This window comes from Ochotona curzoniae, unplaced genomic scaffold (assembly GCF_017591425.1).
Source record: "Ochotona curzoniae isolate NIBS_2020 unplaced genomic scaffold, NIBS_Ocur_1.0 scaffold_2476, whole genome shotgun sequence".
NCBI lineage: Eukaryota > Metazoa > Chordata > Mammalia > Lagomorpha > Ochotonidae > Ochotona > Ochotona curzoniae.
In genome coordinates this window covers 14,195,676-14,223,588 of record NW_024467095.1, presented here as the reverse complement: position 1 = coordinate 14,223,588, position 27,913 = coordinate 14,195,676, and the positions used below count along the sequence as shown (strand labels likewise).

At 47.9% G+C, this 27,913-nt stretch overlaps 1 protein-coding gene across 1 annotated transcript; it reads right to left on the bottom strand.

Moving 5' to 3' along the window:
* Window positions 1-34: 34 nt before the first annotated feature.
* TRPV6 (transient receptor potential cation channel subfamily V member 6) lies at window positions 35-14,860 on the bottom strand. The gene is made up of 15 exons (XM_041002174.1): window positions 14,718-14,860; window positions 6,108-6,205; window positions 5,870-5,992; window positions 5,383-5,520; window positions 4,909-5,007; window positions 4,606-4,781; window positions 4,001-4,147; window positions 3,708-3,920; window positions 3,328-3,414; window positions 3,147-3,223; window positions 2,760-2,925; window positions 2,341-2,407; window positions 1,810-2,078; window positions 655-761; window positions 35-325 (listed from the first exon to the last, which is right to left on the bottom strand). The coding sequence occupies exons 1-15, from the start codon at window positions 14,843-14,845 to the stop codon at window positions 46-48; spliced, it is 2,175 nt and encodes a 724-aa protein (XP_040858108.1). The 5' UTR covers window positions 14,846-14,860; the 3' UTR covers window positions 35-45.
* Window positions 14,861-27,913: the final 13,053 nt, after the last annotated feature.

Sequence of the window (27,913 nt, the reverse complement as noted above, 5' to 3'; positions counted from 1 at the left end):
TAGTTTTGTGGATTGTGTTTGGGGGCTCCCAGGAAGAGCTCACACTCAGATCTGGTACTCCCAGCCATCATCATCTTCTAGAGCCCGGTTGATCACCCCCTGCAGGTCTCTCTTTAAAGCCCCCTGGCGAAGTTTTTCCCAGTTGGTACTGCTACGGGAGGAGCTTCGAGACAATGAGGGCATGAGGAAGGACTGGCGGAGGCCCAGTGAGTGGCCCAGTTCCATTTTTTCATCTGAGTCTTTGTCCAAGTCATCACTCGGGCTATGAAAGGCCTGTGCGTAGCGCCGGATCCGATGCCGGTTTAGATCCTGCCTGTCTTCCACCCTGCGGGGGTGCATCGAGGACTTGAGCAAGGTAGACCGGAGACAGCACTTGTCCCCTATATCTCCTTTCCCCAGTCACCTGCATGAGCCTTTGTCCCTTCTCTGCAGCTAGTATAGCTCAAGGGATGCCAGTTCCCCAGTAGGTACCCAGGCTTCAGGAAGCAGCAGACCCTGAGCCCCCTGCCCAGTGGGTGTGTAAAGGGTTCCAGCTCAACAGCAGCCGCTTGGTCAGGCTGAGTCATCGGGCTCCTTGGAGCAGGAGGCTGTCTGGGCAAAGGGACATTACCAACAAGACTGCTCAGGGGAGCCCACTCCCACGCTGTCACTTACCGCAGGAACCAGCGATCCCCCAGGCCATACTTGAGTCCACAGATCCCAGAGCGAGGCCACATGCAACGAGGCAACTTTCGCTCCAGCATCACTGTGGTTGCCACGACCTACATGTGAGAAAAAAGGGCAGACAGAGATGTGGCAGGGCGAAGACCAAGAAATAAGCAGTGTTGACCAAGAAGAGGGGCAGGAGGGAGACAGTATGCCCAACAGAGGGAGAACAATTTGGCCACAGCAAGGAAGGTCAGGAACCAGTTGTGTCTCTAGAGGTGACAAATGACACTCATGGTCTAGGAAGCCCTCCTTGTAAGGAAGACACAACAGAGCTTGAGCCCCACAAGTCATCACTTAATGATTTGGCATCCATGGCCATGCCAGAGAAGAGCCAGGAGACAGGCACCTTCTCAAAGGACAACTGAGATGAGACCAAAGTAAACAGAAATACATCTTTGGGACCCTGGAATATTTTGACCCTATAGATATGGAAATCACTCTCAAATATAAACATCTTACTGATAAATCTAATATTAGTACATTTTCTTAAGAAACAGCCTTTCCTGAGCAAAACCTTACCATTGAGCCAGCTGAGTTTTTCTACTCTGTTTTCTTCCCACCACACTTCTATGCCTTCCAGTTTGGAGAATTTCCATTTTTATTTTGCTGGAATTATTTTTGTGGAGATAAATTATTTTCTAAGCATAGGATTTGATGCATCTCATGGTCTTTTACCCCTGCCATGATGATCTGCCTGAAGATAGCTTCTGCTATTACAGGAAGTTTTCATGGCATTATTTTTAACAAGTCTGATTTTTCTGGGTCAAATTTTACAGGCCTCACCATTGTCAAAGAGACTTGCTACTCTGGTTTTTATTTGAGAACAAAATTCACTGGCTGTAGTCTTAGCCATCCTTAGTTTTATTTCATGTTGATTATTCTCAGAAATAAGGTTTTATGGTTTTAATTGCTGAGACAAGTGTGAGGATTTCTTTCAGTGTTTCCAATATTCTTCAGTACTATTTAAAATGCAACTTTTCCACACACTGCATTATGCCCAATCATGCAAAGTCAAAATATCCTGCTTCTTTGTGAACTTGGACAGTTTGAGATGAGAAGGGGATGACATGCAGGCACCCTGCCAGCCACCAGGGGGCTCACCTGGGCCCTCCAGAGCTCATCCCTCTCGTGGGCCACTCGCCAGTGAGTGTCACCCATCATAGCGATCAACAGGTTGAGCATGAGCAGCGTGGCAATGATGGCGAAGGCAGCGTAGGTGATGCAGTACATGACGGGCAGGTCGACATCATAGTTGGCAGGGCCATCAATGACGGTGAGAAACAGCTCAAAGGTGCTGAAGAGTGCCATGAGGTAACTGTAGAAATGGCCCAACTCATCGGGGTCCTCTGTCTGGAAGATGATGTAGAACGCTGCTCCACCCAAGGAGGAGAGAGTTACCATAGCAAGCATAGGGTGACCAACCCCCCAATACTCCACACTGTGGGTTCCTATCTTTCCTTACATTTCTATGAGGCTCATCCTCCTGAAGAGCCACCTGCCTCAAACACTCTTGGCTTTCCGTCTCCTGGAGTAGCTATCTCATTGCCTTTCCTCTCTCCTACTCACCTTCTATATTCTCTAGAAGACCCTGACACCTGCTTCCCACAGCCCCACCAGGAACAGGTGATTTACCTGAAGCAAATCCAAAGATGACCACAGCCATCAGCCAGCAGAATCTCATCAGGTCACCAAAAATCATCTAGAGGGTAGAGGAGGCAGAGAGAACATCACACTTTCCTTCAGCAATTGTCCCATTCAATGCCAATAGGTCTAACCTTGATAAGTCTAACAAATCCACCCTCTAGGACAGAGCTTGGCTACCATGGCCTACAGGCCCAGTCTATATGCCTGTTTTGATATGGCCATTGAAGAAAGAATAATTTCTACATTTTCGTAAGATTGTTTACAAGTTAAAAAAAAAAGAGTGAATATAGCAAAAACCATGTGTGGCTCACAAAGCCTGAAATAGTTACAATGTAGAAATACTTTATAGATATAGGTGATCCTTGGTCTAGGACCTTTTTCTAGGTAGCTCAAGGGGAGGCACTGACCTTCTGGATCATGATGGTGAAGGGGCCTAGCATCTGGAATCCTCGGGCAAAATACATGACATTGCACCAGCCCAGCACCAGGGCAAAAGACATGGGCACCACCTCCCCGTCTGTATTGGTGAGCCGCATGACCATGGTTATCAACACCATGAAGGCATAGGTGATGCTGGGGGGAGAGCAGGAAGCGAGCTGGTGAGAGGCAGACTGGAGTTAACCTGGAGACTGACAGCAGGAGTGGACCTGGGTCGGCACCCACACACTCAGACTCAGCCTTCAGACACTCAACATACAGGGGCACATGCGCATCACTAAAGACAGACCTCTGGAGTTAAGGTTCTCTAAGAGGTCTGGCATTCAGAAAGGTATAGAGGTAAGAGGAAGACTCACATGAGGACATGGAATGGCCCCCCAAGGATGGTATGTCCAAAGAAGCGAGTGACCCCCAACCTGAAGATATCTGGAATCTGGAGAGAAGTCAGGGAGACACACACACAGGCACTTTGTAGACCAGAGCACAGGCTGGGTCCCTAGGGCAGGCAGCCTCTCCCTGGGTCCCAGTCACACTTACCTCCACCAGCAAGATGATCACAGCTCCCAAGATGGTCACCAGCTCCGCTGCCATGCGGATGTCATCTGCAGGGGTCAGGTAGGCTTCCTGGGGGTGAGGGTAAGGATGGACAAAGCACTCAGAGATTCCATCTATCTGCCCTGCCTGTCCCAGTACTTAAGGCCACCAGCACCCATCCCTCCCCTGTCAGATTCTTTTAATTTATTCTATTCTTAAACCAACTCTTTGAGGCGAAGAGAGAATTTAGAGTAAATAAATATGAATTTGTGATGCACCCCAGGGAAGGAACATGGAAACAAAAACAGGAGAGTTATGGCAATCTGAGAGAGAGCAGACGCCAGAGGCTCATCTTGCTGATGCCCCACTCTTAGGATATCAACCTGAAGGAGCTTCTGCTGTAAGAGGGTGTTGTCCCTGGGGTTGGTGCGGTTGCTGGTCCTGGGCTTCAGGGGGCGGGAGATGCAACACACAGTGAAGCAGATGATGTACAACAGGTAGATGGCCCCCAGCATGCAGAAGTACGGCCGTCCATATCTCTTCCATTTAAGGCTCACCAGCTCCTTCACTGGTGTCTGGTCCAGGATCTGGCGAGCCTACAACCACAAGAGTAGAAAAAGTAGCTCCAGGAACCCAGCACCCTTCCCAGCCACCTTCTGCTGTGAAGACCTTGTACCTCCCGCTTCTTGGTGGTGACGATAAGTTCCAGCAGGGAGTGCTCATCCCCTGAGGAGTCGATCTCCGTAAGATCATAGAGAGTGGAGGTCAGCGGCCCGTACGTCCACTGGATGTGCTTCCGCTTCTGCATCAGGTGTTGGAACAGCTGAGGGGGATTAGGGGGGCATGGGTCAGCAGCAGTGAGTAAAGGCAATGGCCACAGAGAGTGGATGGGGTCACCAGCACTACTGGAGAGGAGAGTGGCCTTTCAACATAACAACCTTTGTGAAGGGCAAGACAACCCTTCTCCTCCCATGACTCTGGCTATTACTTGGGAAGGAAAATGAGAGAACACAGGGATCCTGTTCTGAGGGCTATGAAAGAAAAATGGGCCTTGGTAAATTATGCGATTCCAACCTGAGATCCAGATGAAGACTCAGGGCAGAGAAACTGGGCGAAAGAGAGAACAGGTGATGAAAGAAAAAGCCCAATCTCAACTGAGAATAGGACATGAGCCTCAAGGATGTGTATTCACATGTGCATTCACATGTGGTTCCTTCCAAGGCCAGCTAAGAAGTAGGAGGGTCCTTAGAGAGCCACCACAGGGGTAGAGGTGTCCCTCACCACAGTGTTGCCCTCCACCCCTGCCAGCTTGAAGGGCGTGAGGCCCTCATGATTGGACACGAATTCCAGGGACTGAAGATGGTCACGGTGCTGATCATAGGACAGCAGCAGGTTGTACATCTGGCAGGCAAAGGTCTTGTTGGGTTGCAGGATGAGGATGTGTAGCACTGTGTTTCCTGGGAAGGACACGAGGGGACACTAGTCTGAGTTTCTCATGTCTCCCTCGGTTCCCTGGAGCCAGTGTATTCCTGCTCCTCCCACCATGCCCCTGCACCATGTTAGCCTCCCCCATTCAGCTCTTACCCAGGGAATCCTGGGCCCGGATGTCAGCTCCATGTTCAATGAGCAGCCTCACGATCTCCTCGTTGCCCACACAGGCAGCAAAGGACAAAGGGTGCTCCCCTAGGGATACAGAGGGATCCATGGCAGGAGAGTGCAGGACAGGAGGGCTGATGTCCCCTAAGCAACTGCCTCCCCCTAGTCACATCTCAGCTCGGGCTTGGCCGGGGACTGTCATCTAGCAGAAGCAGAGAAAGAGATGGTTCAGAGGGTCATGGGAGGAATCAGCCTCTGGCCTCAATGTCCCTCCCCCTATATGACACAGATGGAGCTGAGTCTTCCATAACTCCATCATCCTTCTGCCCCTGCCCACTTTCCCGCTTTCCCACCTTCCCACCTTCCTTCCATCTCCCCACTTTGCCATTTTCCCACTGACCCATCTTCCCACCTTCCCACCTTCCCACTTTCCCTTCCTCCCAGCCCATGCCTGACTCTCACCATAGTAGATGAGGTTGTGGGGACTGCGGCGGAAGGCAGCACCTGTCGCTCTGGCAGAGACAGAGGCCCCGCGCGCAAGCAGAGCACGCACCAGGTTCAGGTTCTGGTTCATGACAGCGATGTGCAGTGCAGTCTGACCTGACCCAGAGAGAGTTGTCAGTCATGGGTCTGTCCCTGAAATCTTGAAGGAGTCCCTCCCATTGTACCTATGCTCTTCTGCAGTACAGCTTGGGACCAAAAGCAAGAATTTACAGACACTCAGAGATCCCAGGGCATCCAGCTGCTGCAGGCTCTAGATCCCTGCCGTTTCAATGGCCTGGTATTATAATCATGTGCAACCATGGCTGCCAAGGAAGCAGGAATACTTCAGAGATGGGAATCGAGAGTAAGGAGGTGCCAAGTTGCTCCTCATTTTCCTCGAGCTGTGTGTCACAGAAAGAACTTTACATCAGCACCCTTCCTCTCCATCCCAAGTCCTGGCTCTCACCTTCATAGAGTTCAGATGTCATGGGCTCAAAGACCAGATCGGGGGCAGCCTCCATCAGCACCATGGCGGCTTCCAGGTTGTCATAGAGAGCTGCAATGTGAAGCGCCGTCTCCCCCAGGGCTCCTGGTGTTTACAGAAAGAAGAGTCATAGTTTTTGTGGGACAGTAAGGTAGGGCACTACAGGTCCGAGGTCCTGTGAGGCTCAGGTAACCCTAGCGATGCATGCTGTTCTCCTTACCTCGCTGGTGCACTTCACAGGTGTCATACTTGAGCAGCTTGTTCAGGGCCTGGATATTGTTCTCTTTGGCAGCTAGAAGGAGAGGAGACTCCCAGATCCTGATAGAGAATGGGTCAGAGAAGAGAGTAATCATAAGCTGACTCATTAGCAGAAGAAAGGTGGTGACTTTGCTCTGTTGTGCTTGCAATCATGCACTTTAGCCTCAGCGGACCTCGTGGTCTCTGATCCAGGCATGTGAGACCATGGCAGTGCAGAGATCAACACATCTCTTTTCTGCTCATTTTGCTTGTGTAGGAGGGAACTGTCTGTGCCTGTATCCTGGCCCTCTGTGTGCTAGGAGCACAGAAGACAGTATGTGAATGGGCTATCTATGCACATTGGCTAAGGAAGGGTGCGGTTTGACTTAGGCATGCACTCGCCTCCCAACCGGTTTGCTTCTGCAGTGGTCCTGTTTAATGGTCACCAGGCGTCCTGAGATTGCCCTCCAGGATAAGCCTTGTTTTGCATGAACAAGGTGGACAAGGAATTCCTCCCTCATGTTTGTAAAGGAAGTCAATATGCAGAGGCAGCAAGTTTTCTCTTGTTGCGTGATGCTCTGCCTACTCCCATTTCTCAGCAGTCTTTTTGATCCCAGCACTTTCTTCCCAATGGCAAAGTTAAGACTCACTCCAAAAGCCATAATGGCCCAGGAGAAAAACCTGGCAGCCTGGCCCCAGGCTTCTCTTCCACCTGGTTGCTCATGTATTTTCATTCTCGTGCTCAGTTCTGTCTCTCTGTCTCTGTCTCCATCTCTGTCTGTCTGTCTGTCTCTCTCTCTTTCTTCTTTTTCATACATCACCCTCTACAGCTTTCTTTCTTAACATATGATGTCCCATCTTCCTATATGCATGATACTTCTAAAGATTTACAACAAGTCACAAGTCAGTTACACAGCACTGAAATATGCACAAAATTGAAATATTATGCCATAATGGGTTATAAAGTTGAATTATTGTCATCACACTAACACTTGCAAGATATGTAAACTCTTATCCCCCACCTTTTCAACCAGGTACATCAGAATCTGCTATTCAAAAAGGTTCCCCGCCAGCTCTTGGGCATCTCAGGTTGAGAAATATTGCTCAAGCCAGTTGTCACTTATTGTGGTTCCTGTGTGGAAACACCTCAGATAACATATCCAAAGCAAGCTTGGGAATGTCCACTTTTAAGCAGTGCACATTAAAGCTTCAGAAACAATGTTCTTTCTCATGCTCACACCAGCTATGTCCAAGGCCTTGGGTGCCATGGCATTTCAGCTATTAACACTTTGAAGGAATAAATTTTGTCTGACAGTGGCAAGTGCCTTGTTGAAACAGGCAACTCCGATGAGAGGATTCATCCACTGAAATTCATGTGACTCTGACTGCTGTCATTCTACCCTCTGATTCTTCTCAGGTTTATTTTGCTTCAAACTCATAGATTCATTTTTAAAAAACTGTTCCCTGGTTCCTCAATCAGCTTAAGCTAGTTCCTAAGTCTCCCCTTACTTATTACATGCTTGTCATTTATTTTAGGCAAAATCATCTTCAATTCCCTGGATCCTCTCTCACAATGAAGAGATTATCATCTCTTACAACATAGTAAAAATCTTTTAAAATCAGAATGTATCCCAAGTAAGAGACTTGGCTCCCTTTGGTTGCATTTTTTCTCAGCCTGGAGCCATTTGGTCTTTTCAGGGGCATATATGAACTGACACTATTTATCTATGCATGGCCAATTATATGACATGCCAGAAGTCATAGACAGGGACATACAACCTCCTGAGCTCCTGTGAATGCTGGCAATGGCAAGAAATACATTGCAAGTGGGAGAGTGATGAAGCAGGAGAAATGAGTCATGCAGGCCCCGGGACGGCCCCAGAGCAGCCCCATTCTCCCCTGAAGGCCTCATGGGCAGCTTTGTCAAGTCCACAAAGTTAAGTTCTCCTTGCCTTCAGTATTTTCTTTTTCTCTCCCAAGACTTATCCATTCATAGCTTTATTCTCTATTAGTAAAATAGTCTCCTAATTTCTTTTCCTGTTTCCCATCAACCCCCTACCCCACACCAGCCTTTCCTTCTGGCTGCTACCGAAACAACCTAAGAGGCAAATACAACTACAGCTCACAGAAGTCCAAGGGGTCCTGCAATGCTCAATGACAGGAACACAGAGGTTCTTTACATCCTTTGTGCAACTATTTTTCCACCCTCTGTTCCTCCTACACACTGCTTGCAGCGGCCTCTCGGTCTCACCGCATGCCTCAGCTCTTCAGTGCGTACACCCCACGCCTGTGCCCACAGGGCTCCTTCCTCCTAGAACCCAACTCTCCCACTTCACCACTGTTCATTGTCTGCGTAGTACACCCATACTGAGCAACACCAAGGGACTCCTAAATGTGCACAGAAAAACAACAACAAAAAAATGAAATTAAAAGCATAAGTTTATTTTGGTGCAAAAAAATTTAAAATATGTGTTTTTTCATCAAACACATTTTTCCATGTATTATGAGAAACATTTGCCCCCCCCCCCAAACTTGTGGCACCAAAATAAACTCATTTTAAACTCTATTTTCTCACAAACATTTTGAAGCATCCATGCTTTACGTAGACTAGAAATTCGCTCCTGCTGTCTTGAGAAAAGATGAAGCAGCAGCACGGCTGTAAGGTGGCTTGGCTTTCCTGTCCTTCATTATTATCTCCATCAGCCACCCACCAAACCAACGTTAAGCAAACGTATAAGCTAAGTGAAAAATAGTATGCTTGGTATGCAAACACAGCTGCAAAACAAGTGTTCAGCAGCCTCTTTACCACCACCACCAACACTTCTACAACTGCCCATTCCCTTCCTGGGGCTGATGCTAGCACTACAGTCACACAATGCACATACTAACATCTACCACACTTACATACAACACACACACACTACTCACACAACACAAGCACATTCACAAATGCCACACACATCACATTCATCACGGACTCACACATACAACACACCATATTCACACACACCGCACATACTACACTCACACACAGCACACACTTCACACACAATACACAAACCACACTCACACAGCACACATCACATTTACCATACAGAACACACAATATACCCACACACAACATACATACACTACTTGCACAACATACACAATATGTACATTACACTCCCATACTGTTCTCACACAGAACACATTTCCCACACTCACACACATCATCATATTCACCCCACAAAGCACAATACACACACCATACACACCGCACTCACATAAACACACCATACATAATTTATCACACTCATTCAATAATACACTAACACAATATGTACACTACACAAATACACATATCCATACAACACAGATATCCCAACATTACACTCAGACAACACACACCTCAAATTCAATGCAAACCACGCACATTCCAGGAAATGTTTTGTTCTCTCCTTTGGCCTTACTTCTATTTCAGCACTTTGCACTGTGTTGTAATGTGTATCTGTCTTATGTTTTGCACTAGAGGGTCAAAGATTTCCCTTCAGTCCCTACATACCTCTGAAACCTGTGAATATCCCCTATAAGCCTCCATTTGCTGCTGTGTGCTCCTTTCCTTGTTTCTGCGGAAGCCTAGGGGGCCTGCACAGGACAAAGACCTAGTGATCTAATGTCAGACTTAGGGATTTCATGTTTATCAAGCAGAAATAAGATGTCCAGTTAAATGTACATTTTAGAGATATAACTTATTTTATGTAAATATACCCCTTGAGGGATACTACCAACTTACTCATTATCGGGAGTACAGATTGAACTGGATATCTTGTATCTTATCTGGTAGCATAGTCAGATTGTGTCACGGGTCAAGTACCATCTATGACTCAATCCAATGAGATTTCTATAGAACTAGCCTCCCCTGCTATTAGACTCCAGAATCTGGCAACTGGGGACTGGGCTATGGAATGAGCTACTAGGATTAGCAGAGCTATGACTTGCAATAATATGATGAACCAAAAAGGGACAGCAGAGAAAGCCCTAGCTCATGTCCTCAGCTGTAAGGTAGAGAGAGAGCAGCTAGCCAAAGACTCTTTGCTTGGGGATCTGACTTGTTTTGCCAACAGCAGCCCTTCACAGGAGTTTCGTTCCTCTATGAGATGTGGAGGGTGGTGGAGGATGTTGGCTTCTGAAGGATACAAAGCAGAGGCTCCACTGATATCCTACACAAAATCGCCTGCCATTAATGAGAATTAGTTTGCCAAAATGCCAGTCATGTGAAGGTGGAGAAACATTGGGTTAGGGGTGCAATTCTTCATAAATACTTTGGAAAAAAAAAAGATTCTTCATACTAGCAAGAATTAGATGTTCTCATTACCTAAAACTGTTTTCTAACAGATCATTAAATTCTCAACAAAGGAGAAGCAAAAAGGTGAAGAGTTTTAAGCTCCTGCTGATTAAGTAGCAAGAAGAAATTACAGAGCAAATCTAAAATTATAACAATATAGAAGGCCTGTCTCGATTTTGGTTTTGATTTTTCCTGGGCAATTAATCATCAAATTGAATAATTGAGTTCAATATTCCATTGGTGGTTATCCAACCATAGATTTCCTGGCACAAAAACCAACATATCTTTTGTTTAGTAAACAGACTAACAATCTTCCCCTTCAGGGTCCTCTCTGCACTACTAAGTGTGGGTCCCTGATTCTCCTCCTTTCTGTGCACCCCCGACCCCTCCTCTGCTTTTTGGTTTTCAGGGTTATGTCTGCCTGTATGTGCCATGTGTGAGAGAGCTCAGTTATGTTTTGGTTGCTGGGAAACCAGGCAGGATTAAAAGAGCCTTTAGGAAAGTTCAAATATGGGCTTTAAGGCTAGAAGGTTCCTAAAAATTGAGTCCAATCTGTTCACAACAGAAAGAGGCCTGCTGCTCTAGAGTGACTTGTTCAGGCCAAGTCAGAGGCAAAGCCTTGAAGAGTGCCCCGATGGCCATTTCTCTGTCCCCATGCACTGCATTAATCAGAGCTGGAAGCAGAATTAGAGAAGACCGTGAGGACATGGTTGGGAGTCTACAGCATCTCATCAAGTCTCAGACTCATGTGCACTGTGGATGGGGTTAGGAGTGGTACACTTGGAATACACATTCCTGACACGGGTCCATTTCTGTAAGAGAAAGCTCACAGCCTCCCCATCTTCAACACTGTAGGAGTTTGCCATTTTATCGATTTTTAGAACTATGTACCACAGCAACTCCATTGTTCTATGTGCTTTTCATTTTCCAAAGCAACATCTCACTAGGATCACTTCTGCTCCTCACAAGCTGCAATCTGGACAGTATAGTTCTCCCATTTTTCAGAAAAGGAAACTAAGGTAGCATGCCCCAATGATTACTAAGATTGCAGAGTTAAAGACACAATGCTGGGCCAAGAACAGTGCCCCAGGCTCTTACAACTAAATTATGTGGTTCTTCTAGTTTTATGGCTCCTCCAGATCTCTCTCTCTCTCTGGGCTGGGGAGTAGGGTCAGAGCAGTGACCACAGATGAGGGAAAGATCAGTCATGTGTGGGGAAGAGACAGACATTGAGGCTGTGGGTCACCTCCCTCCAGCTCAGGTTCCTGGCGAGGCGATGAGGAAGCAAAAGCCACAAGGAAGGGAATCCATGGACACGCGCCTTTCTAACAGTCATAGCTCCTTTTATGCATGTAAGTAGACCCACGTGTGTAGAAGTGGTGATCTTCATGTGCGTCTTCTGAAATGGGAGTGTGCAATCTACTAAAGGGTACCGGGGTTTACTTTTAAGATGTTTCAATTTACATGTACCCACATAGTTCCCTACCCAGCCTTAGGACTATCTCCAGCAGGCATTGCCTGCCTTCTAAATTGCTCTTGGGCAGAGAAAGTGTGTGCATGGGGGAGGAGGAGCTAGGCGAGTCAGGTTCAGCAACCCCTAAGAAGCTGTACAGCAAACCTCACACCAGCCAACAATAGGCACTTCAGCTTCCTCCTCTTTGCTCCCGCAACACTTGTCTATAACCTTCTTGTGACATTCATCAAACTTACTTTTTGCTCAAAAATGTTGCCCCTGACAGTACTGTGTGTGTGTGTGTGTGTGTGTGTGTGTGTGTGTGTGTGTGTGTGTGTGTGTGGCTGGGGCAGGAGTGGGTTTCAGGACCACCCTGCCCCCAAGAATATAAAAATCCACAGATGCTCCAGTTCTCTCTAAAAAAGGCATAGTATTTGTACCGAAGTCACACACATTCTCCTGCAAAGTTTAAATCATGTCTAGATTACATATAGTACCTAATGAAGTGTCAATGCTATACATACTGCTGTTATGCTATATTGTTTAGGAAATTGCAACAAGAAGAAAAAGGCACACATGTTCAGCTCAGACACAGCTGTACCAGGCCTAACCGCATTGTGTGTATCGGAAAACAATGAAACATTTATTGTTTAGCCTTTCCATCCCTGATTGATTGCATCAGAGAATTACCTACTTGTGTGTATTGGTGGATTGGGCCATCAGAATTTGAGCCCCTGGAGAGAGAGAGAGAATGTGGCATATTCACTTCTGAAAACACCAGAGCAGTGGCTTATGCTCAGTGAATGCTTAACACATTGAATATCAGGAAATGAGAAATTGCAAGCCTGCAGGAGAGATGATCTGGAAGAAAGCAAGAGAGTTCAGCCTGGATCTCAACAATATGGATTCAAGCATACAGGACTGCATGACTCAGACCAAAGAGAATTTGCCACAGAGAGGAATGTTGGGCTCTCCCTGAATCCTTTCCTTCTCCCACCTCCATGTCATGGAGTCCCAACCCACCTCACTCCAAAGCCCTCCACTGGCTTTGCCATTTGCTTTGTGCTGTGGGCCTGCCCTGATCCTCTGGGGATAACAGGATCTACCTGCCCCAAGTGAGCCGTTGTTGGGCCTAGATGACGGTAACCAATGGCACACCAGCTCCTCTCACCTGTCTACATTATTCTTACTGACGTGGTCACCCCACGTCTATGCAGTTGTGTGAGTGCTTTCCCTTCATCTGGTGGGTGGTGCAGACTGGGAGAGTCCCCTCCAGGGCAATATCAGCATCCTCAGGGAAAACCCCACCCAAAGAGGAGCTGAAGAAGAGGCTAGAGAAATATGGGAGCAGGTGGGAAGAAAAGGGAATGAGGGAGCCTTAAGTCTTCCAAGCCCAGGCCTGCAGAGGGTGTCTAATGGAGAGGCTTGGCAAGACATGGGTGCACACCTGCTCTAACCTGGGCCCTTCACTCTGTCCATACCTCACAGCAGGCCTTGGGGAACCTCCTCCAGCCCTCCCCAAACCCCAGGCCTTTGTGTTCTGTACCTGGTTGCCCCCAGCCCCACAGTCCTGAGTGGGAAGTGGATGTGTGGGACCAGTGATGACCTATCTTCAAACAACAGTGCCATTCTATTTCCCCAAGATGTCATCAGGCAGACATGTGCCCCAGCCTCGACTCTCTCAGGCCTGGGGGAAGAGAAGTGGGTGACTGGTGTAAGAGACAGGAAGCCACGACTTGCAGGCCAGGAGCACATGTCTAGCCCAGAATCCTTTAACGAAAGGAAAAACTCTAGGGCCCCTGGCAGCCTCTAGGACAGTCTAAGACAGGCCCCTGTTTTATGAGGTGGAGAAAAACCATAAGACACAATGACAAGGTTTTGCTCCGGAAACTGATAATGCCAACTACCTGCTCACAGAATGTCCCCCAAGGGCAGGAGATCCTTCCAGGGTGCCACAGCTGCAACAGGAAGCCGACCAGAGACCAGGAATGGAAAACCACAGGAGGACATTCTTGCTTTCTCTTTCTTTCCTGTCCCTCACCACAAACTGCCATCATATGTGTTTAGGAAGTTTTCAAGATCTTGGAAGCAACAAGGGGGATTTCCTCCAAGTCTCCAACCTGACAGAGTGGTTGAGCATTGGTCCTTAGCAGATGTGGCATTTGGCATCTAGTACCCATGCCACCTCCCAACAGCAGAAAGGAGGAGTTCTAGGAGTTTTGTTGGTCTTCATACTCCTCCTAGAACCTCTCATATATTTCAGCCTTGTCAATGTCTGATGAGACAAATGCGCAAAAATGGAGACTACTTTCACATCCTTCATTAATCTGTGATTGCCGATGCCACAGTTCTTGGGATCATTCATTCATTTCCACATAACAACATACACACACTAGGGGTTTCTGCTTGAGAGACTGTTGTAGGCACACAGAGTAGAGATAGCTAAGGCATTGTTACCACCCCTACCAGCACCACCACCATTTGGTGGCGGTGGGCGGGAGAAGGGGGCTATGTTACCATAATCCAACACTCAATAAGAGGCCTGCAGAATTGAATGGAACCTTACAGTCAGTCAACACCTGTTCTCATCCCTACCCCTCCACCCCTACCTCTCTGCCCCTACCTGGGAGCTGGGATACTAGACCCACAGGCCAATACCCCGGAGACAAATTAAAAAAAAAAAACAACAAACTGCTCCCCAGGAGCCCACGCAGATCTAGGAGCACAGTCTGTCCAGCCAAGCAAAGATGAGGGGCTAGCAGAGAAAAGGTAGAAGGAGTACTAGCCTGAGTACAAAGTCGAAGCAGACTCACCTCTTTTGCTGCAGCAGGTTCTGCTCATCTCGGCTCTGAACCCATGACTCCTGTCTCTGGAACCATCTGCACAACTTTCTCTGTAGACTGAGAATTAACCCCTTCTCCTTGGGCAGCGGCAACCCCATGGAATGGAGGGCCAACTCCTTGGGGGGCTGAGGCCAGACCCTGTCTGAGTCTAGCTTTGGGGTTACATCAGCCCCCCGGAGAGCTGGCCTTTCCTCTCCCTGTAGAGGCCCCGTTTCTTCCTACTTCTGTGCCAGGCCCTGCAGGTCTGTCTGTGACTGCCCCAGTCTGTCTGGAGAGGACTCTGAGTTTGTTACACTTGGCGGAACCAGAGCTCTGCTGGGCTTGTCTTGTCCCTCCGGGAGCTCCAGCTGGGAGTGAGCAGGAGCTAGACACTCCCTCTCGTCCCAAATTACCTGAGATTTAAAGAGACAGGCCCTTCAGACCTGCCAGGAGAAGCATGACGTCAACTCCAACTCCCTTCCACCCTAGTCTCTCTCCCAGCCCTCAGGTCAGTCACTGCAGGGGAGACCTTCAAAGACATTAGAGAGCTCTCCCCTGGACTTTGGGACAACCTGTGACCTTTTCCGGGAAAGACCTGAATGGTCAGACTCAAGACACCTAGCAGGGAAGGGGAGGCATCCCAGCAGGTCCCCACAGGGTTTGAGGTTCCCCAGAAATCAGCCCCACTTTTTCACGGTGACTTTTCTGCCTCCTCCTCCTTCATGTTCTGAAACTCCCTCACCCCCTAGTCCTGGAAATCTGAGTCCCTATTTCTCCAATTTCATCTCTTGCCTAGACAAAAAAAAAAAAAAAAAGGCACACAAATAGCCTAGGTTCTTTGTGCCCACCCAATTGCCTCTCTGTGGCCATTCCCTCCCCTAGGCAACTCTTTCCAACTTTGTCAATGTAAAAATTGTAAGCTTTGCAAGTCAAATGCCATCTCTGATGTGCATCCTGATTTGTTTTTGTTTTTGTTTTCCTATAGTCCTGAGCTCCTCAACCAGGGCATAACATTTAATTGTGGGGAGACCCTGTTCTAGTAACCTAGAGAGACCCCTAGCCCCCAACACCACATGTACACCTATGTAGTATATTGCCAGATACAACACAATTAAAAACGAACTTTGGATACACAATGAAGAGATGTTTTCTTTGTTGTTTGTTTTTTTTAGTAAGAATAAACCCCAAATTGTATGAGCATTCTACCAGCAGAGGCAGCATTTATTCACCTGCTACTATGTCCTGGGCCCTTTAACTCAGTGTGTATTTGTAAACCCTGGGCGGAGCTGTGACGCAGACATTGCCATCTCCATCCTACCTAGTGGAAAAATCGAAGCTCCACTTGATAGAGCACTCAGGGCCACAGAAGTGTCAGGGGCAAGGCTCAGATTCATCGGAACACCCAACTCCACCTGCTTTCCGTTGCCCCACAAACCCTCCTCCCAAGTGTTAACCTGTGCCCTTAGAGACATGATGGGTTCAGGCACGTGGGCAAGACATGCACAAAGCACAGCCCGTCCTCTGCCCCCAACATGGCGCTGAGTGAGCTTGCTGGAGCCACCCCAGGGATCCTTCAGGTCAGCTTTCTCATTTTAAAGAAATGGATGTTCTGGCTCATGCAAAGTCTTCTTGTAAATTGGGGACCCAGTGGCCTGGGGCAGGAGTCTAGGTGTGTAGAAGCCCAGCATGGGGGCCGCACCTGACATTCACACACTGTCTTCTGTCTGTGATTCAGAGCTGGAAGATGTAATGGAGGGAGTGTGGTCTACGGTGTGTGTGGTGGGGATGATGTGTGTGTGTGGTGTGTGGTTTACGCATTCATGAATGTGATGTGTGTATGTAGTGTTGTATGTGTGTGACAATCTTCTGGTGTGTTTGGTATGTGTACATGTGTTTGTGGTATGTGGGACATGGACACCAAGGGATTTCAAACAATTCAGGGCAAATTCACATTCTTTTAATTTCTTTCAACATTAAATTTTGGAAGTGTTATATCATGTTTCTACATGTACATGCTATGGTGTTTCTATGTGTACATAGTGTGTGGTGTGGTGTGCTTATAATCTAAGTACGTGGATTGTGGAGTGTGGTATGTGTTTAGAGTGTGTATTGTTTGGGTTGAGTTCTGTTTATTTGTGTGTGTTTTTTGGTGCTGTGTGGGGTGTGTTGCATGTAGTTGTGGGTGCATGTTGTGGCATATATGGGGTGGGTGTATGTGCATGGATGAGAAGTTGTATGGCAGAGTCACCACTTGGGTTTAGGGTGGGTATCTCTGGGTGAATTGCAGGAGGGACACCTTCAAACGGAAGAAAGCTGCTTGTCTTCCTCTGTCAGGTCTATAGCCAGGCCATACAACCCTGAGCAAACAGTGTGCTTGGATTAGCTGTCTTCCCCACCCACCCAGGGTCAGTGGGTTCAAGCTGCGAGGGGGAGGTGCTGGAAGCCAAACCTTGAACCCAGGACCTTTGTGCCCATTAAGCCAGTGTTCACCTGCCTCCTGTCCCACCCATCTCTCTGTGTCATTGAGCTCCAGGCAGACCCTGGTATGGTCCCTGGTGTGGGAGGGAGACAGGTAACGAGGAATTTTTTATGCTGAGGAAGGAGGATGGAAGGAAAACTCATGTTTCAACCTTCTTTCTCTTCTCCAGCTGCCTTTACCTGTTGTTAGCCTTGCAGTGTCATCCACTGAGGAGAAATTGAGAAAAGACACCAAGTAGTCATAAGCATGGAAGCTTCGGAGTGGATCTTAGTTGACCAGATACAATCTTAATGTTCTCTCAGACCTTAAACCCAACAGTATGTCATTGGGACACTGATACAAGGGCCATCGGATAGTGGCACTCCCCACAAGGACTAATAATGGCATCCTCTCCATTCTCTCACAGCCTTGCATGTGAAAGCTCCATTCTTATACTTCCTGGGTTCCTGATCCCCAAGCAAACAATGCCCAGGGCTTTTCTGTCCCTGGAGGATGGCAAGGGGCAGCACCTCCCAACAGGACATATGGGAAATCGGCTCTGCAATGTGGAGGCAAGGAGTGTTCATGCCCAGGAGGCTGTCAGCCCGAGGGTGGCAGGGGAATGATAGGAAGGCGAATTCATGGGAGGGTAGGCACTGGTGCTGGCCTCAGCTTCTGGGACTCTCTGAGACCTCTGTCCAGATTTTTTAATTTGAGAAGGTTTATGGTACTGCCCAGGTGGCCATCTCTCCCAACGGTCCTATCCCAGGCCATGAGTGCAATAACTGGGGTTGCTGACCTCAGCTCTGCCCTGACCACATGGTGATCTCTAGGCAGATCCTAGGAAGAACTGAAGGGGTCCAACGCTTCAGCGACTAAGGGAACTGAAGATCTTCCCATAAATGTCCCTGATAGGCTCAGATATGCAGGAGAGGATTCATCTAGTCAAGTCTTCCTGCCTCAGCTGAGCTTCAAGGGTCAATGAGTATGATCCCCAGCTGGGACAGCCAGGCTGGCATTCATTAGCAGAGATCCCTGATGTGTGCATGTATCAGGATGTGCAAAGCCAGGATGCCCAGACACAGGCATGCCCAGGATGCCTGTGTCTGCACTTGGGGCAGTTTCCTGCCCTGTGCATGGCAGAGCTCCATTGGGAGCAGTCCTGACATTGAGGATTGAGCAAATACGGGGAGCACCATTCACTAGGGATAGTAACACCTCTCTTCCCTCAGAGGCAACAAACAAAAATGTCTTCAGACTCTGCCAAGGGGGCCATGAATGAATGACAAAACTATGCTCCATGGAGAGCCATTGATTGAAAGAAAAAACAGCGTTTTTTTTTTCTCAGTTCCATCTACTTTGTGTTTGTTCTGTGTCTTTCTGCTTGCCCCCTTTCTTTCTTGTACTGCCCCTGTCACTGCATAGTTACATCCCAGCTCCTTTGTTCTCAGTCTCCATGCTAGTGTGTGTGTGTGTTTGTGGTATGTATGTGGGGTGTGTGTTGTCTGTGATGTGTAGCATACGCATGTGTGATAGGTATGTTTGTGTTTGTGCACTGCTTACATATGGTATATGTAGTGTATGCCGTGTATTCACATATGCATTATGTGGAGGGATGTGTACATGTGTCATTATGTATTATGTGTGTAAAGAGTTGTATAGAGTTTTATCTGTTTTTGATATGTCATAGGAAATAGTGTGTGCTCTGTGGAGTATGGAAATGTGTGTTTTGTATGTGTGGTAGTGCGTGGATGTTAGGGTATGTGGAGCTCTGAGTTGTGTTTTATGTAGTGGATGCACATATGTGTGTGTGTGTGTACACATGTGTGCCTAAGTGGTCCCTGTGCAGCCCTGGGCTTCTGAATCCTTCCTTTATTGCTGTCTCACTCTCTACATGTGTCCAGTCATCCATCTTTGTCCCCTCATCCTCCTGGAGGCTGTCCCTTGAGCTAAGTGGTCATTAGCAGGACTGGCAAGGTAGACAGGGAGTCATGAGGATGGCAGACAGCTTGGAGCAGTGAGGTCAAAAGCCCAGGCACTCATTTGGAGTTTGTTCCAGTCACTGGGTTCATAAGCACTGAGTGCCAGATCATAAAGCCTGCCAAGGACCTGGTGACAGGTCAGCAGGTCATACAGCACAGCACAGCACCGCCCTGGGTCGGAAAGGACAGTGCACTGCTGCAGTGCCTTCTGGGAGCCATTGAGGCAGGCTCCAGGGCTGGCTGTCGCTCCCTGAAAGGCACTGTGTGCAGAAACTCTCCAAGGTCCTTTTAAGACAAACATCCTGAGAGTCTGAAGAAATAGGCCTCTCAAGTGGCTCCATGTGTACACAGCCACTCCATCTCCAACAGTCAGGAGTCTGATTTCTAGAGCGCAGCTACGAGCTTTTACCCAAAATGTGACTTTAGTTCCTAATCTGCCTGACTCATCCCACTGGCCAGCTGCAAATTTGTCCCTGTTAACCTGAGCCCTCATTTCATTTCCTGCACCCTCTCCACCCAGGAAAAGCTCTGGAGAAGAGCCAAAGGGAAGACAATTCAAGGGCTAAGTGGGAGATGGAGATGCAGCCTGCAGCTCTAGAGACCATGGCAAACAGCATCACATAGCTAGCTGCCCACTATCAAATATGCACCCGCATGTTACTTGACTTATATTTACATATGGTGCATTTTATGTGAAAGCTAATCAGTAGGTTCTGGCATTATTTTAGAAGATGTGGGTGTATGTGTCCTGACTTCCTTCCAATCTGTAAACTTCAAAATCCACTGGAATTTAACCTTGTTGGGCCTGATCCTCTTCCAGAATGTTCCCAAAGGCCACAATGGGTGCCTGGATGGAAGGAACTCCTTTTCACTCATGCACTTCCCTGTACTATCCACCCATCCCCACAACTCACCTCTCCTACCCACCTCTGCAATGGGTGAGTGGATTTACCTTGAGAGCACTCATATAGCTTGGGAGCCCCTCTTTCACCTTTTCTTGAGACTTGAGTATCTTATTCCTAGGTCCTTCACCCAGAAGACATCAAGAAGTAACTGAGGGCCAGTTTAGGAAGAAGAGGTGTTAGCTCTCATGGGATTGTGAGAGGAGCCCCAAAGCATTAGAGGAGGCGCTTATGAGCCCTAGGGGCCCCACTGGTCTCTCACTTCATCCGCCCAACTCCAGGCTGGAGTCCGTCCTGGCTTAGAGCCCTGATGGGGCCCTCAAAAGATATGATGTGTGAAGGAAAAGTCAAAGTCCATAGCCTTCCATAGGGCTGAGCTCAGGCCCCGCAGCCCTGTTTCCCCACTGGCTTCTTATTATCTCCTTGTTCCTTTTCCTCACCAAACCCTTTCTCTCTTCTAAGCCAGACCCCCAACCTTTTTGCTCCACTGTACCTGGCCCCATCTCTACTCTTGCAGGCCCCATTATCATCTAGAATGAGAGTTTGTGGAAGTCCATGCAGCCCACTGAAGAGTTTCACAATAAGCTGTACGTGTTAAGACAGACTGGCTTCATGGGGGACACAGAGCAGAGACAACAGCGATCATGATAAGGTCAGCTGTCTTCCAGCCCTATTCCACAAGAAACGCTTCCACTTTGGCCAGTCTCTTGAACTGCAGAGCTGAAAACTTCACGTCTTAAGCTCTCCTACTTCCCTAAATACTCTCTCTTCCCCAGGGAGTCTCTGAAGGATGTTTGAACCACCATCACGTCAGAGAAGCTCTTGGCTTTCTCCAAGTCAGTCTGGTTGCCTTTGTTTCTGAACCACGCTGGGCAGAGAGGAGAAGGACAAGGCCAGCAGGGCACATGTACACCAAGCTTTCTATCATCCTTAGGTTCTCAATGGAGAGAGAGGGAGGCTCTCCAGACCTGGTGATTTTGAGAGCTGGTTCTCCACTCCAGACCAGGGGGGCCAAGACTCTGTGCTTCATGCTACTGACTGTTCCTACATTACAAAAACCATGTGGCTTCACAGTCAGAGGCTATACAAGTAGGGCGATGAGGCTACTGAGTCCAGAATAGACAGCATCATTGAGGCTCAGGAAACACATGGGTTGTAACAAATCACATGACAGCTGCCAAAATCTCCAGTTGAACCCCCTTTCCCAAAGCATGTGGTGGTCTGTGGACAAGGGCTTTCCTGAGCAGTGGTCCTGAGTGGCAACACCTCATCACCCATTTCCCCCAGCTTGTCCCCACTGTACTTCCCATTCTTTTTAACTCCCCATCCCAACAGACTCAGTGAAAAGGCAGCAGGTGATCAGAATGTTTTCAAACTCTACTTACACAAGCACTCATGCAAACACTCCTACTGGCTCCATCATAAAAACCAAGCAGAATACTGGGCTTGTAGAAGAGAAGGGTGAACTTTGTGATGTGTATGAGCACATGGCCAGTCAAAGGAGGGATGCATGTCCTGACAAGTGCACCTCTTTCTAAAGGCCTAGGTCTGATAGGTCCAGCACAGGTAAGGGCAGAACAGAGGTGGAGGAAACACACTGGGGAGGCAGGGCTTGGCAACATAGCCTAGCCCCACCACCACCACCTTCCCTATCCAAGGCTGGGACTATTATTTCATCTGTAACGGGACTCTGGCACGGAGGGGACATCTGGGCCTCATCCCCCAGGACCGGGAGGCGGTTCTAAACCGGGGCGTGAGTGGCTGGGCAGATGCTGTGGCAGATACCTAAGCAGGGTACAACTGGTTACTGAGATGACTCCTGGAGGATAGTGTGGCAGAAGCCAAGTGGGGTGAGTGGTTGTTTCCTAGATGAGTACGAAGGAGGGGCTGAAGCCAAACAGTATGTTCTCCAACTGATTGCTGGGCAATTCTGGACCTATCTAGGCACTGAGAGTGGGCAGTCTCCTGCCAGCCACTCAAATAACAGGAACTAAGAGATTTAAAATTTCCCTTTGGTTATTCCACAGTTCCCCTCCTCTCCTTCCCCTCCTGCACAGGGAGTTACTCAGGTGAGAACATGGTGCCCTTCTGGGCACAAGGCCATTGTGTACTTAGAGTGTGGACATCAGCAGGTGCCATTTGGATGTGTTTCAGCATAGGCATCCTGACTGGTGCCATGTAGGAAAGCACAGGCTGGCCAGAGAGATATGCAAGTATGTGTGGGACTAGCAATGCATCGAGCTGTCTCTGCATTCTGTTTCCCATGTTTGCCTCTGTTGCCAACTTTGTGAGAAAAGCAGTGTACCTCACACACCTGACTCTGGATCTAACCACCAGTCCATGTGTTTGTTGGAGCTCTTTTGAAACCCAGAAGTCCTGGCCGGCATCCTGCTCTGTACTGGTAAGATCTGTGATTGTAATCAGATAACCTTTCTGAGAATCAAGTTCTTTGTCTGTAAAATGGAAACACTAACCTTGTTTTGTTTACCTAATGGGATAGATCTAAGGGTGACAAAGATAATGGACATAAAAAAAAACTTAATGTATTATAAAGTGCAATGGAATACCAGGAAATAACTTTGTGATGGAGACACTAGAGCTGCTTTATTTGAGGGGCTGTGAAACTTACCGTGCAAGCACAAGCCTTGGGGTCAATGAGCGTAAGTTCAAAGTTAGACTACTAGTTATCGGTTGAGTGGTCTTGTGCAAATTAGCCCACCACTCTGAGCCTTAATTCCTCAGTCTCCAAAGTGGGCACAGTAACAGCCATTTGGCCTTAGTTACGTACCTTACACTCTGGGCCTTGGTAATCTGCAAACCAAGGATAAACACAACTAACTTTCAGGCTCAAGAGAAGCAGGAGACAGCTGTGCACGGCACCTGACTCCTAGTAAATGTACAGTCATAGCCTCTGGTGTTCTCTTCTTTGGCTTGAAGCCCTTCTGGTGACCCATTCAGCCTTCTAGGTATAAACTTTATCTTCCCTTCCCTGGGGGAGACAAGTGCTGCTGCCACCTGTATCATCCCACCTGGGAGACCTGTGTAAATCAAACCCACCTTTTCACTGTTCAGTTGAGTGAAGAGGAAAGTGTATACACCAAACTGGGCTTTATAAGCAGGCCCATCCAGCCCCAGCTCAGGCAACCTAGCCTGGAAGCCACAGTTGGTCCTTGTAGCTCAGCACAAAAGTCATAGTCTTGCTTTTCCACCCTCTGCTCCTGACCCCAAACTGGGCTGGTTCCTATGCCCTGAGCGTAAAGCATCCTATTTCCATCATGTCTGAGTGTAAAGCATCCATCTCACAGTGGCAGCCCCTTCCTTGCGCTTGCCAGCCTCTTTCACTTGCACAGTCTCAACACATTGCATTCTTCCTTTTCCCCGTCAGAGCAGCTGGCCAAGAGTGTATGTTACACAGTACTTTGAGAAGTATGAGCTGTGATAAAGAAATTGCAAGTCATTTTGTAGATGTATTTCCTTCACGAAGCCCCAAGGGCAAAGATAGGACAGTGTACAACATAGGAGCCCAAGGGTGATGGGGTCAAAGTAAGGTGCCAAGAAGTGTGTGCATGTGTGTGAGCACCCACTGGGTGTGGGGGCTGTTGGTCAATCCCTAGCCTACACACAGGGAAATGGCCATCCAGAGACCATCTGCTCTTGAAAGATTTATTGGCCTGGTGAAGATGGGAAGGGAGCAACATCTGGGATGAAGCAAGGGTGTGGTGTATACAGCAAAGGCACCTGTGTTGCCACACCCACCCTCCTGTCCTGAGCTCCCCTAAACCTGGCTGGCCTGGTACACGTGAGTAGGGGGCTCCATTACCAATTGGAGACCTAGAAAGGCTGCAACAGGTGCCATGGAGCCTGCATTTACTTCCTTGTATCCAGTGGATTCATTCATGGAGGGAGAGAGAAGGAAAAGGGAGAGATGTCTGGGGAAAATCAGAAGGATTTTGTCTCCCCTTTGCAGCCATCTACTCTGGATGTGGTTTCTGTGGGAAGTGTGGGAACCTGAGGACCTACAGGAAGAGAGGCTATTGTTTGAGAGTGCCTGGGAGAAGGAATTCTCTATCCAGTGTAGGTTGTACTCTCCAGGCCAGGGATATAAGATAGACAATGAGCACTGGGCCAGGTCATCCTCAAGTCTGTTAACTTCTCACCCCTGAGTTGGACAGCAGCATCTGCACAGGGCTGGAGGAAAGCAGAGAGAACAAGAAAATGGAAGAGGAAACCCTGGGCTGATTAAGACAGCGCAGTAACCCCTCATGCAGTAAAGCACGACTAACCGAGCACTTACACGTGATTGTCTCAGTTGAGTCAGGAATTGTTGTCGCTGAAACCTAACGTACAAGTCCCCTTAGCTAGCACCATGGCAGATCCGGGGATTGAAATTGGGTTTGTGCCTTCATGTTAGCTCCAAAGGACCCTAGAATCTCACGGGCTGTGCTCAGAGGGATGAGAAAGGAAGCTGAGAGGGCCTCAGGTTAACCAAGAACATCCAATAACCACTTGCCAGAGAATTCCATAGTTGTGGTTGGGAAGAGTGTGTCTTGGAGGAATAACCTGCTAGGCTTCTCAGCTGACTCTAAGGCTTGATCAGGACAGAGTCAGGTAAGTAGCTTAAACAGAAGGAAGGAAAGAAAGCATTGCTGATAAGAGAGTGAATCCTTAAGATTCACTAAACAGAAGTTCTGTCTTGGAAACCTGGCTTTGCTCAGACTGAAGGCAGACACACCACTCAGTGTTTTCAGCTGAGGCCTGGCCTTGCACAAGCCCCTGTTCCCTGGGGCCCAATTGGCCATAATTGCCTCCTCCTCCAGCCTAGGGACAACAAAGAAGAGGTGCAAGCAAAATCCAGGTGTGGCCAGTCCTTCCCCAGGTGGCTCCTGCCTGGCTGCCAATCCAGGGCGGGGGTGCAGACTGGGAGGGTGGGCATGGTGGCCCAGCCTCTCCCTGTCATTGTGACATCATTGCTATTACCTGGTCAAAGGATCCCTTTCCTTGCACATTTCTCATCTTTTCCTCATTAGCCTTCAAAAAACAAGTGGGCCTGGTTCAGAGGAATAAACGATCCTTGACCCCATGTCAGGGTTTTCTGATCCCCTGAGTGATCTCAGAGGTGCCAAGGGGCTCGCGGTTTGCCCTTCTCTCCAGCTCAATTTCTCTGTCCTGTGTTGGCCTTGCCCACCCTGCTGTAGGGACATGCTACCTCAGCCCTTCCAACAATCTCTACCTCCTTTCATTCTCCCTCACCCTCAATTCCAATCCCTTAGACCTTATCTTGCATTTCTGCAGGTACAAAACAGGGGGCGGGACACTGACCTCTGGCCCTCTTTCCCAAGGCTATAAGCAGAGGCATTTCTCAGGTGCAACTTGACCGTTCTGACCACAATCGCAAACCTTGTCAATGCATACTTTGCAAACACCTGTAAGGGAACCTGTTGCTAAAGTTCTCTGGAACCTTTGAGAACAAAACCCTCCCCTGTCTCTGACTGCTGAATAAACTGAAGTGACGGGCACATGGTAACCAGCTGGGGATGCCTGGAACATGTCTAAGGCAGGGAGAGCAGTGTTTCTTTTACTCCCATGAAGGATCTGGGTAACTGCCTGCAGAGACTAGAGCTGTCATCTAGTTGAAGCCCTGGGCCCACGATGTGTTGACCAATAGATGCCTGCAGCACCATGATGAAGGGGTGCGTGTTCTCCTTCCTCCCATTTGGGCTTCTGCAAGGAGGTGTGGAACCTTGCAGATCTCTTCTAACAGAGGGTACTGCACACGCTCCAGCAAATTCAGTAAGCTCTGTCCCATGGATTTACTGCTGGCAGGTATTCTCCTTCTCTCTTTCCTCACCTTCTCATGCTCCACTCTCCTGTGCACCTCTAAATATATTTCAGATGACAAAAAATTATTAGCAATTTAATTTGCATTAGTTTTTAGCCTTTCTATACGTAAAGATTATGTGTTCATTTTTAATTATTACAACTCTGGTCAAAAGCAGCTTTTTTGTTTTGTTTTGTTTTTATCACCTTTAGGACATGGAAAAAAATAGTGAAGCATGTGTGGCCAGGAGTAGAACTTAGACTGAAAACAGGTCAATCATTCATAGAATCTGTTAATGAGTATTTGCCTCACAATAGATTGTACCAGGAACTCTGCCAGCTACTGGGAATACAATGGTGAGTAAAATGGACACTATCTTTGTTTTTGTGGACCTTATTTACACTAGGGAAAATGGACAATTAAATAAATAAATGTAGTTAATACAGACAGTCTGGAAACAGAGCAGGTGATCTATAATCTAGCTCTATGATCAAGATCAACTCTAGAGTACCCACACATGCACATTCACACATAATAAATATCAAATCTTTAAGCTGAGGCCAATAGGGTGGATAAAATGTTAAAAAGCTAGAAGGAAGAATGGAAGATGTGGAAAGGTCCAGGAAAAGACTATTTTGGAGGCTGTGGCATAGTGTGTAAAGCTGCTGTCTGCCATGCTGGCAGCCCATATAGTTGCCAATTTGAGTACCAACTGCTCCACTTCTAATCCAGGTCACTGCTAATGTACCTTGGAAAGCTGTCAAACTGACAAAGATGGCACTTGAGTACTCCTGAACCCATATAGGAAATCAGAAAGAACCTCCTGGCTCATGGCATCTGCCTGGCCCAGCCCTGGGCATAGCAGCCACTTAGGGAGTTAACCAGTGGAAGTAATATCCTCCCTCTCCTTTCTTATCATTTCATCTAACCCTGCCTTTCAAATAAATTTTTTAAAAATAGATGACTTTGATAGAAAAGCTTACATTTCTGTTAAGCCAAAGCAGCTTATTTTTCAAAGGAGCTGATTTAGAGCAAGATATGACCAGACTTAAGATATACCAGTTACGGCTGTTGTGACAGAAGTGTTGGGGATGACACCTAGAATCCTGGTGTCGGCGACTTTATGACGCTGCCATGGACTTGGTCGACAGCACCGGTGGAGCAGGTTTGGTGAGAGAAGTTTCAGAACATGTTGAGTTTGAACCGTCTATAAAATATCCACGTAATTTGGGTCAATAGATTGGCGTTCAAGCTGCAGACGCCTGGAGCTCAGAAGACAGATCACAACAGAAGATAAGGAGCTTTGAATTGTGAGCTAACGTATGATAAAACATGGAAGCGAGTGGAACTACTCAGGTGGTAAGGAGAACAGAGAATCTTCTAGATCAAAACAAACAAAAAAAATGAGGGGATCGGTGAAGAAATGTTGAGAAGTGAAAAAGACTGTTCAGTGGATTTAACTGCAGATAGATAACCTTGACAACAGTTGCAGCACTAGCATGGAGGAGTGTTGGGGGCACTGACAACGTCCTGCCCTGTGATTGGTCCTTTGCCCTGATTGGCGTGCCTTCTGTGTGCCTTGGCGATCTTTAAGCTGACTGGATAGGATTGATATATAAGCCAGGGGCTTTGGGAAGGGGGGGCTTCTGTGTAACGGAATTAACGGATGTAACGGTTTTAACGGAAGGTTGGAACAAAGCGCCTCTGAGATGCTATCCAGTGTCGGGTGATTTCTTCCGCAGGACGGGAGACCCCAATAGGGGAGAAATGTCACAGCAAAATGGCTCGAGGAAGCAACAGCCAGAAGGCAATGGAGCCCATCGTTTGGAAGTATGATCTCAAATTGGATGTGGAAAGGGGAATGAAACACAGTAGAGCTGAGGCAAAGTATTTGCAAATTCTTTGAAAGATGTGAAAAGAGTATGTTCATGTGCTAACAGAGAAAGAAACAGATCAGAGATACACAAGTGATAAGGGTCAGAGGAGACAGTGCAGAGAACTCAGTCTGGAACACAGATGAGCATGTA

Coding starts and splice junctions, on each gene's coding strand:
- TRPV6 (XM_041002174.1), bottom strand. CDS start 14,845: ATGGGGTTGCCGCTGCCCAAGGAGAAGGGGTTAATTCTCAGTCTACAG. Junction 4,148..4,605: donor GGGTGGAGGGCAACACTGTG/GTGAGGGACACC, acceptor AATCCCCCTCAG/CTGTTCCAACACCTGATGCA. Junction 3,921..4,000: donor TCACCACCAAGAAGCGGGAG/GTACAAGGTCTT, acceptor TTGTGGTTGTAG/GCTCGCCAGATCCTGGACCA.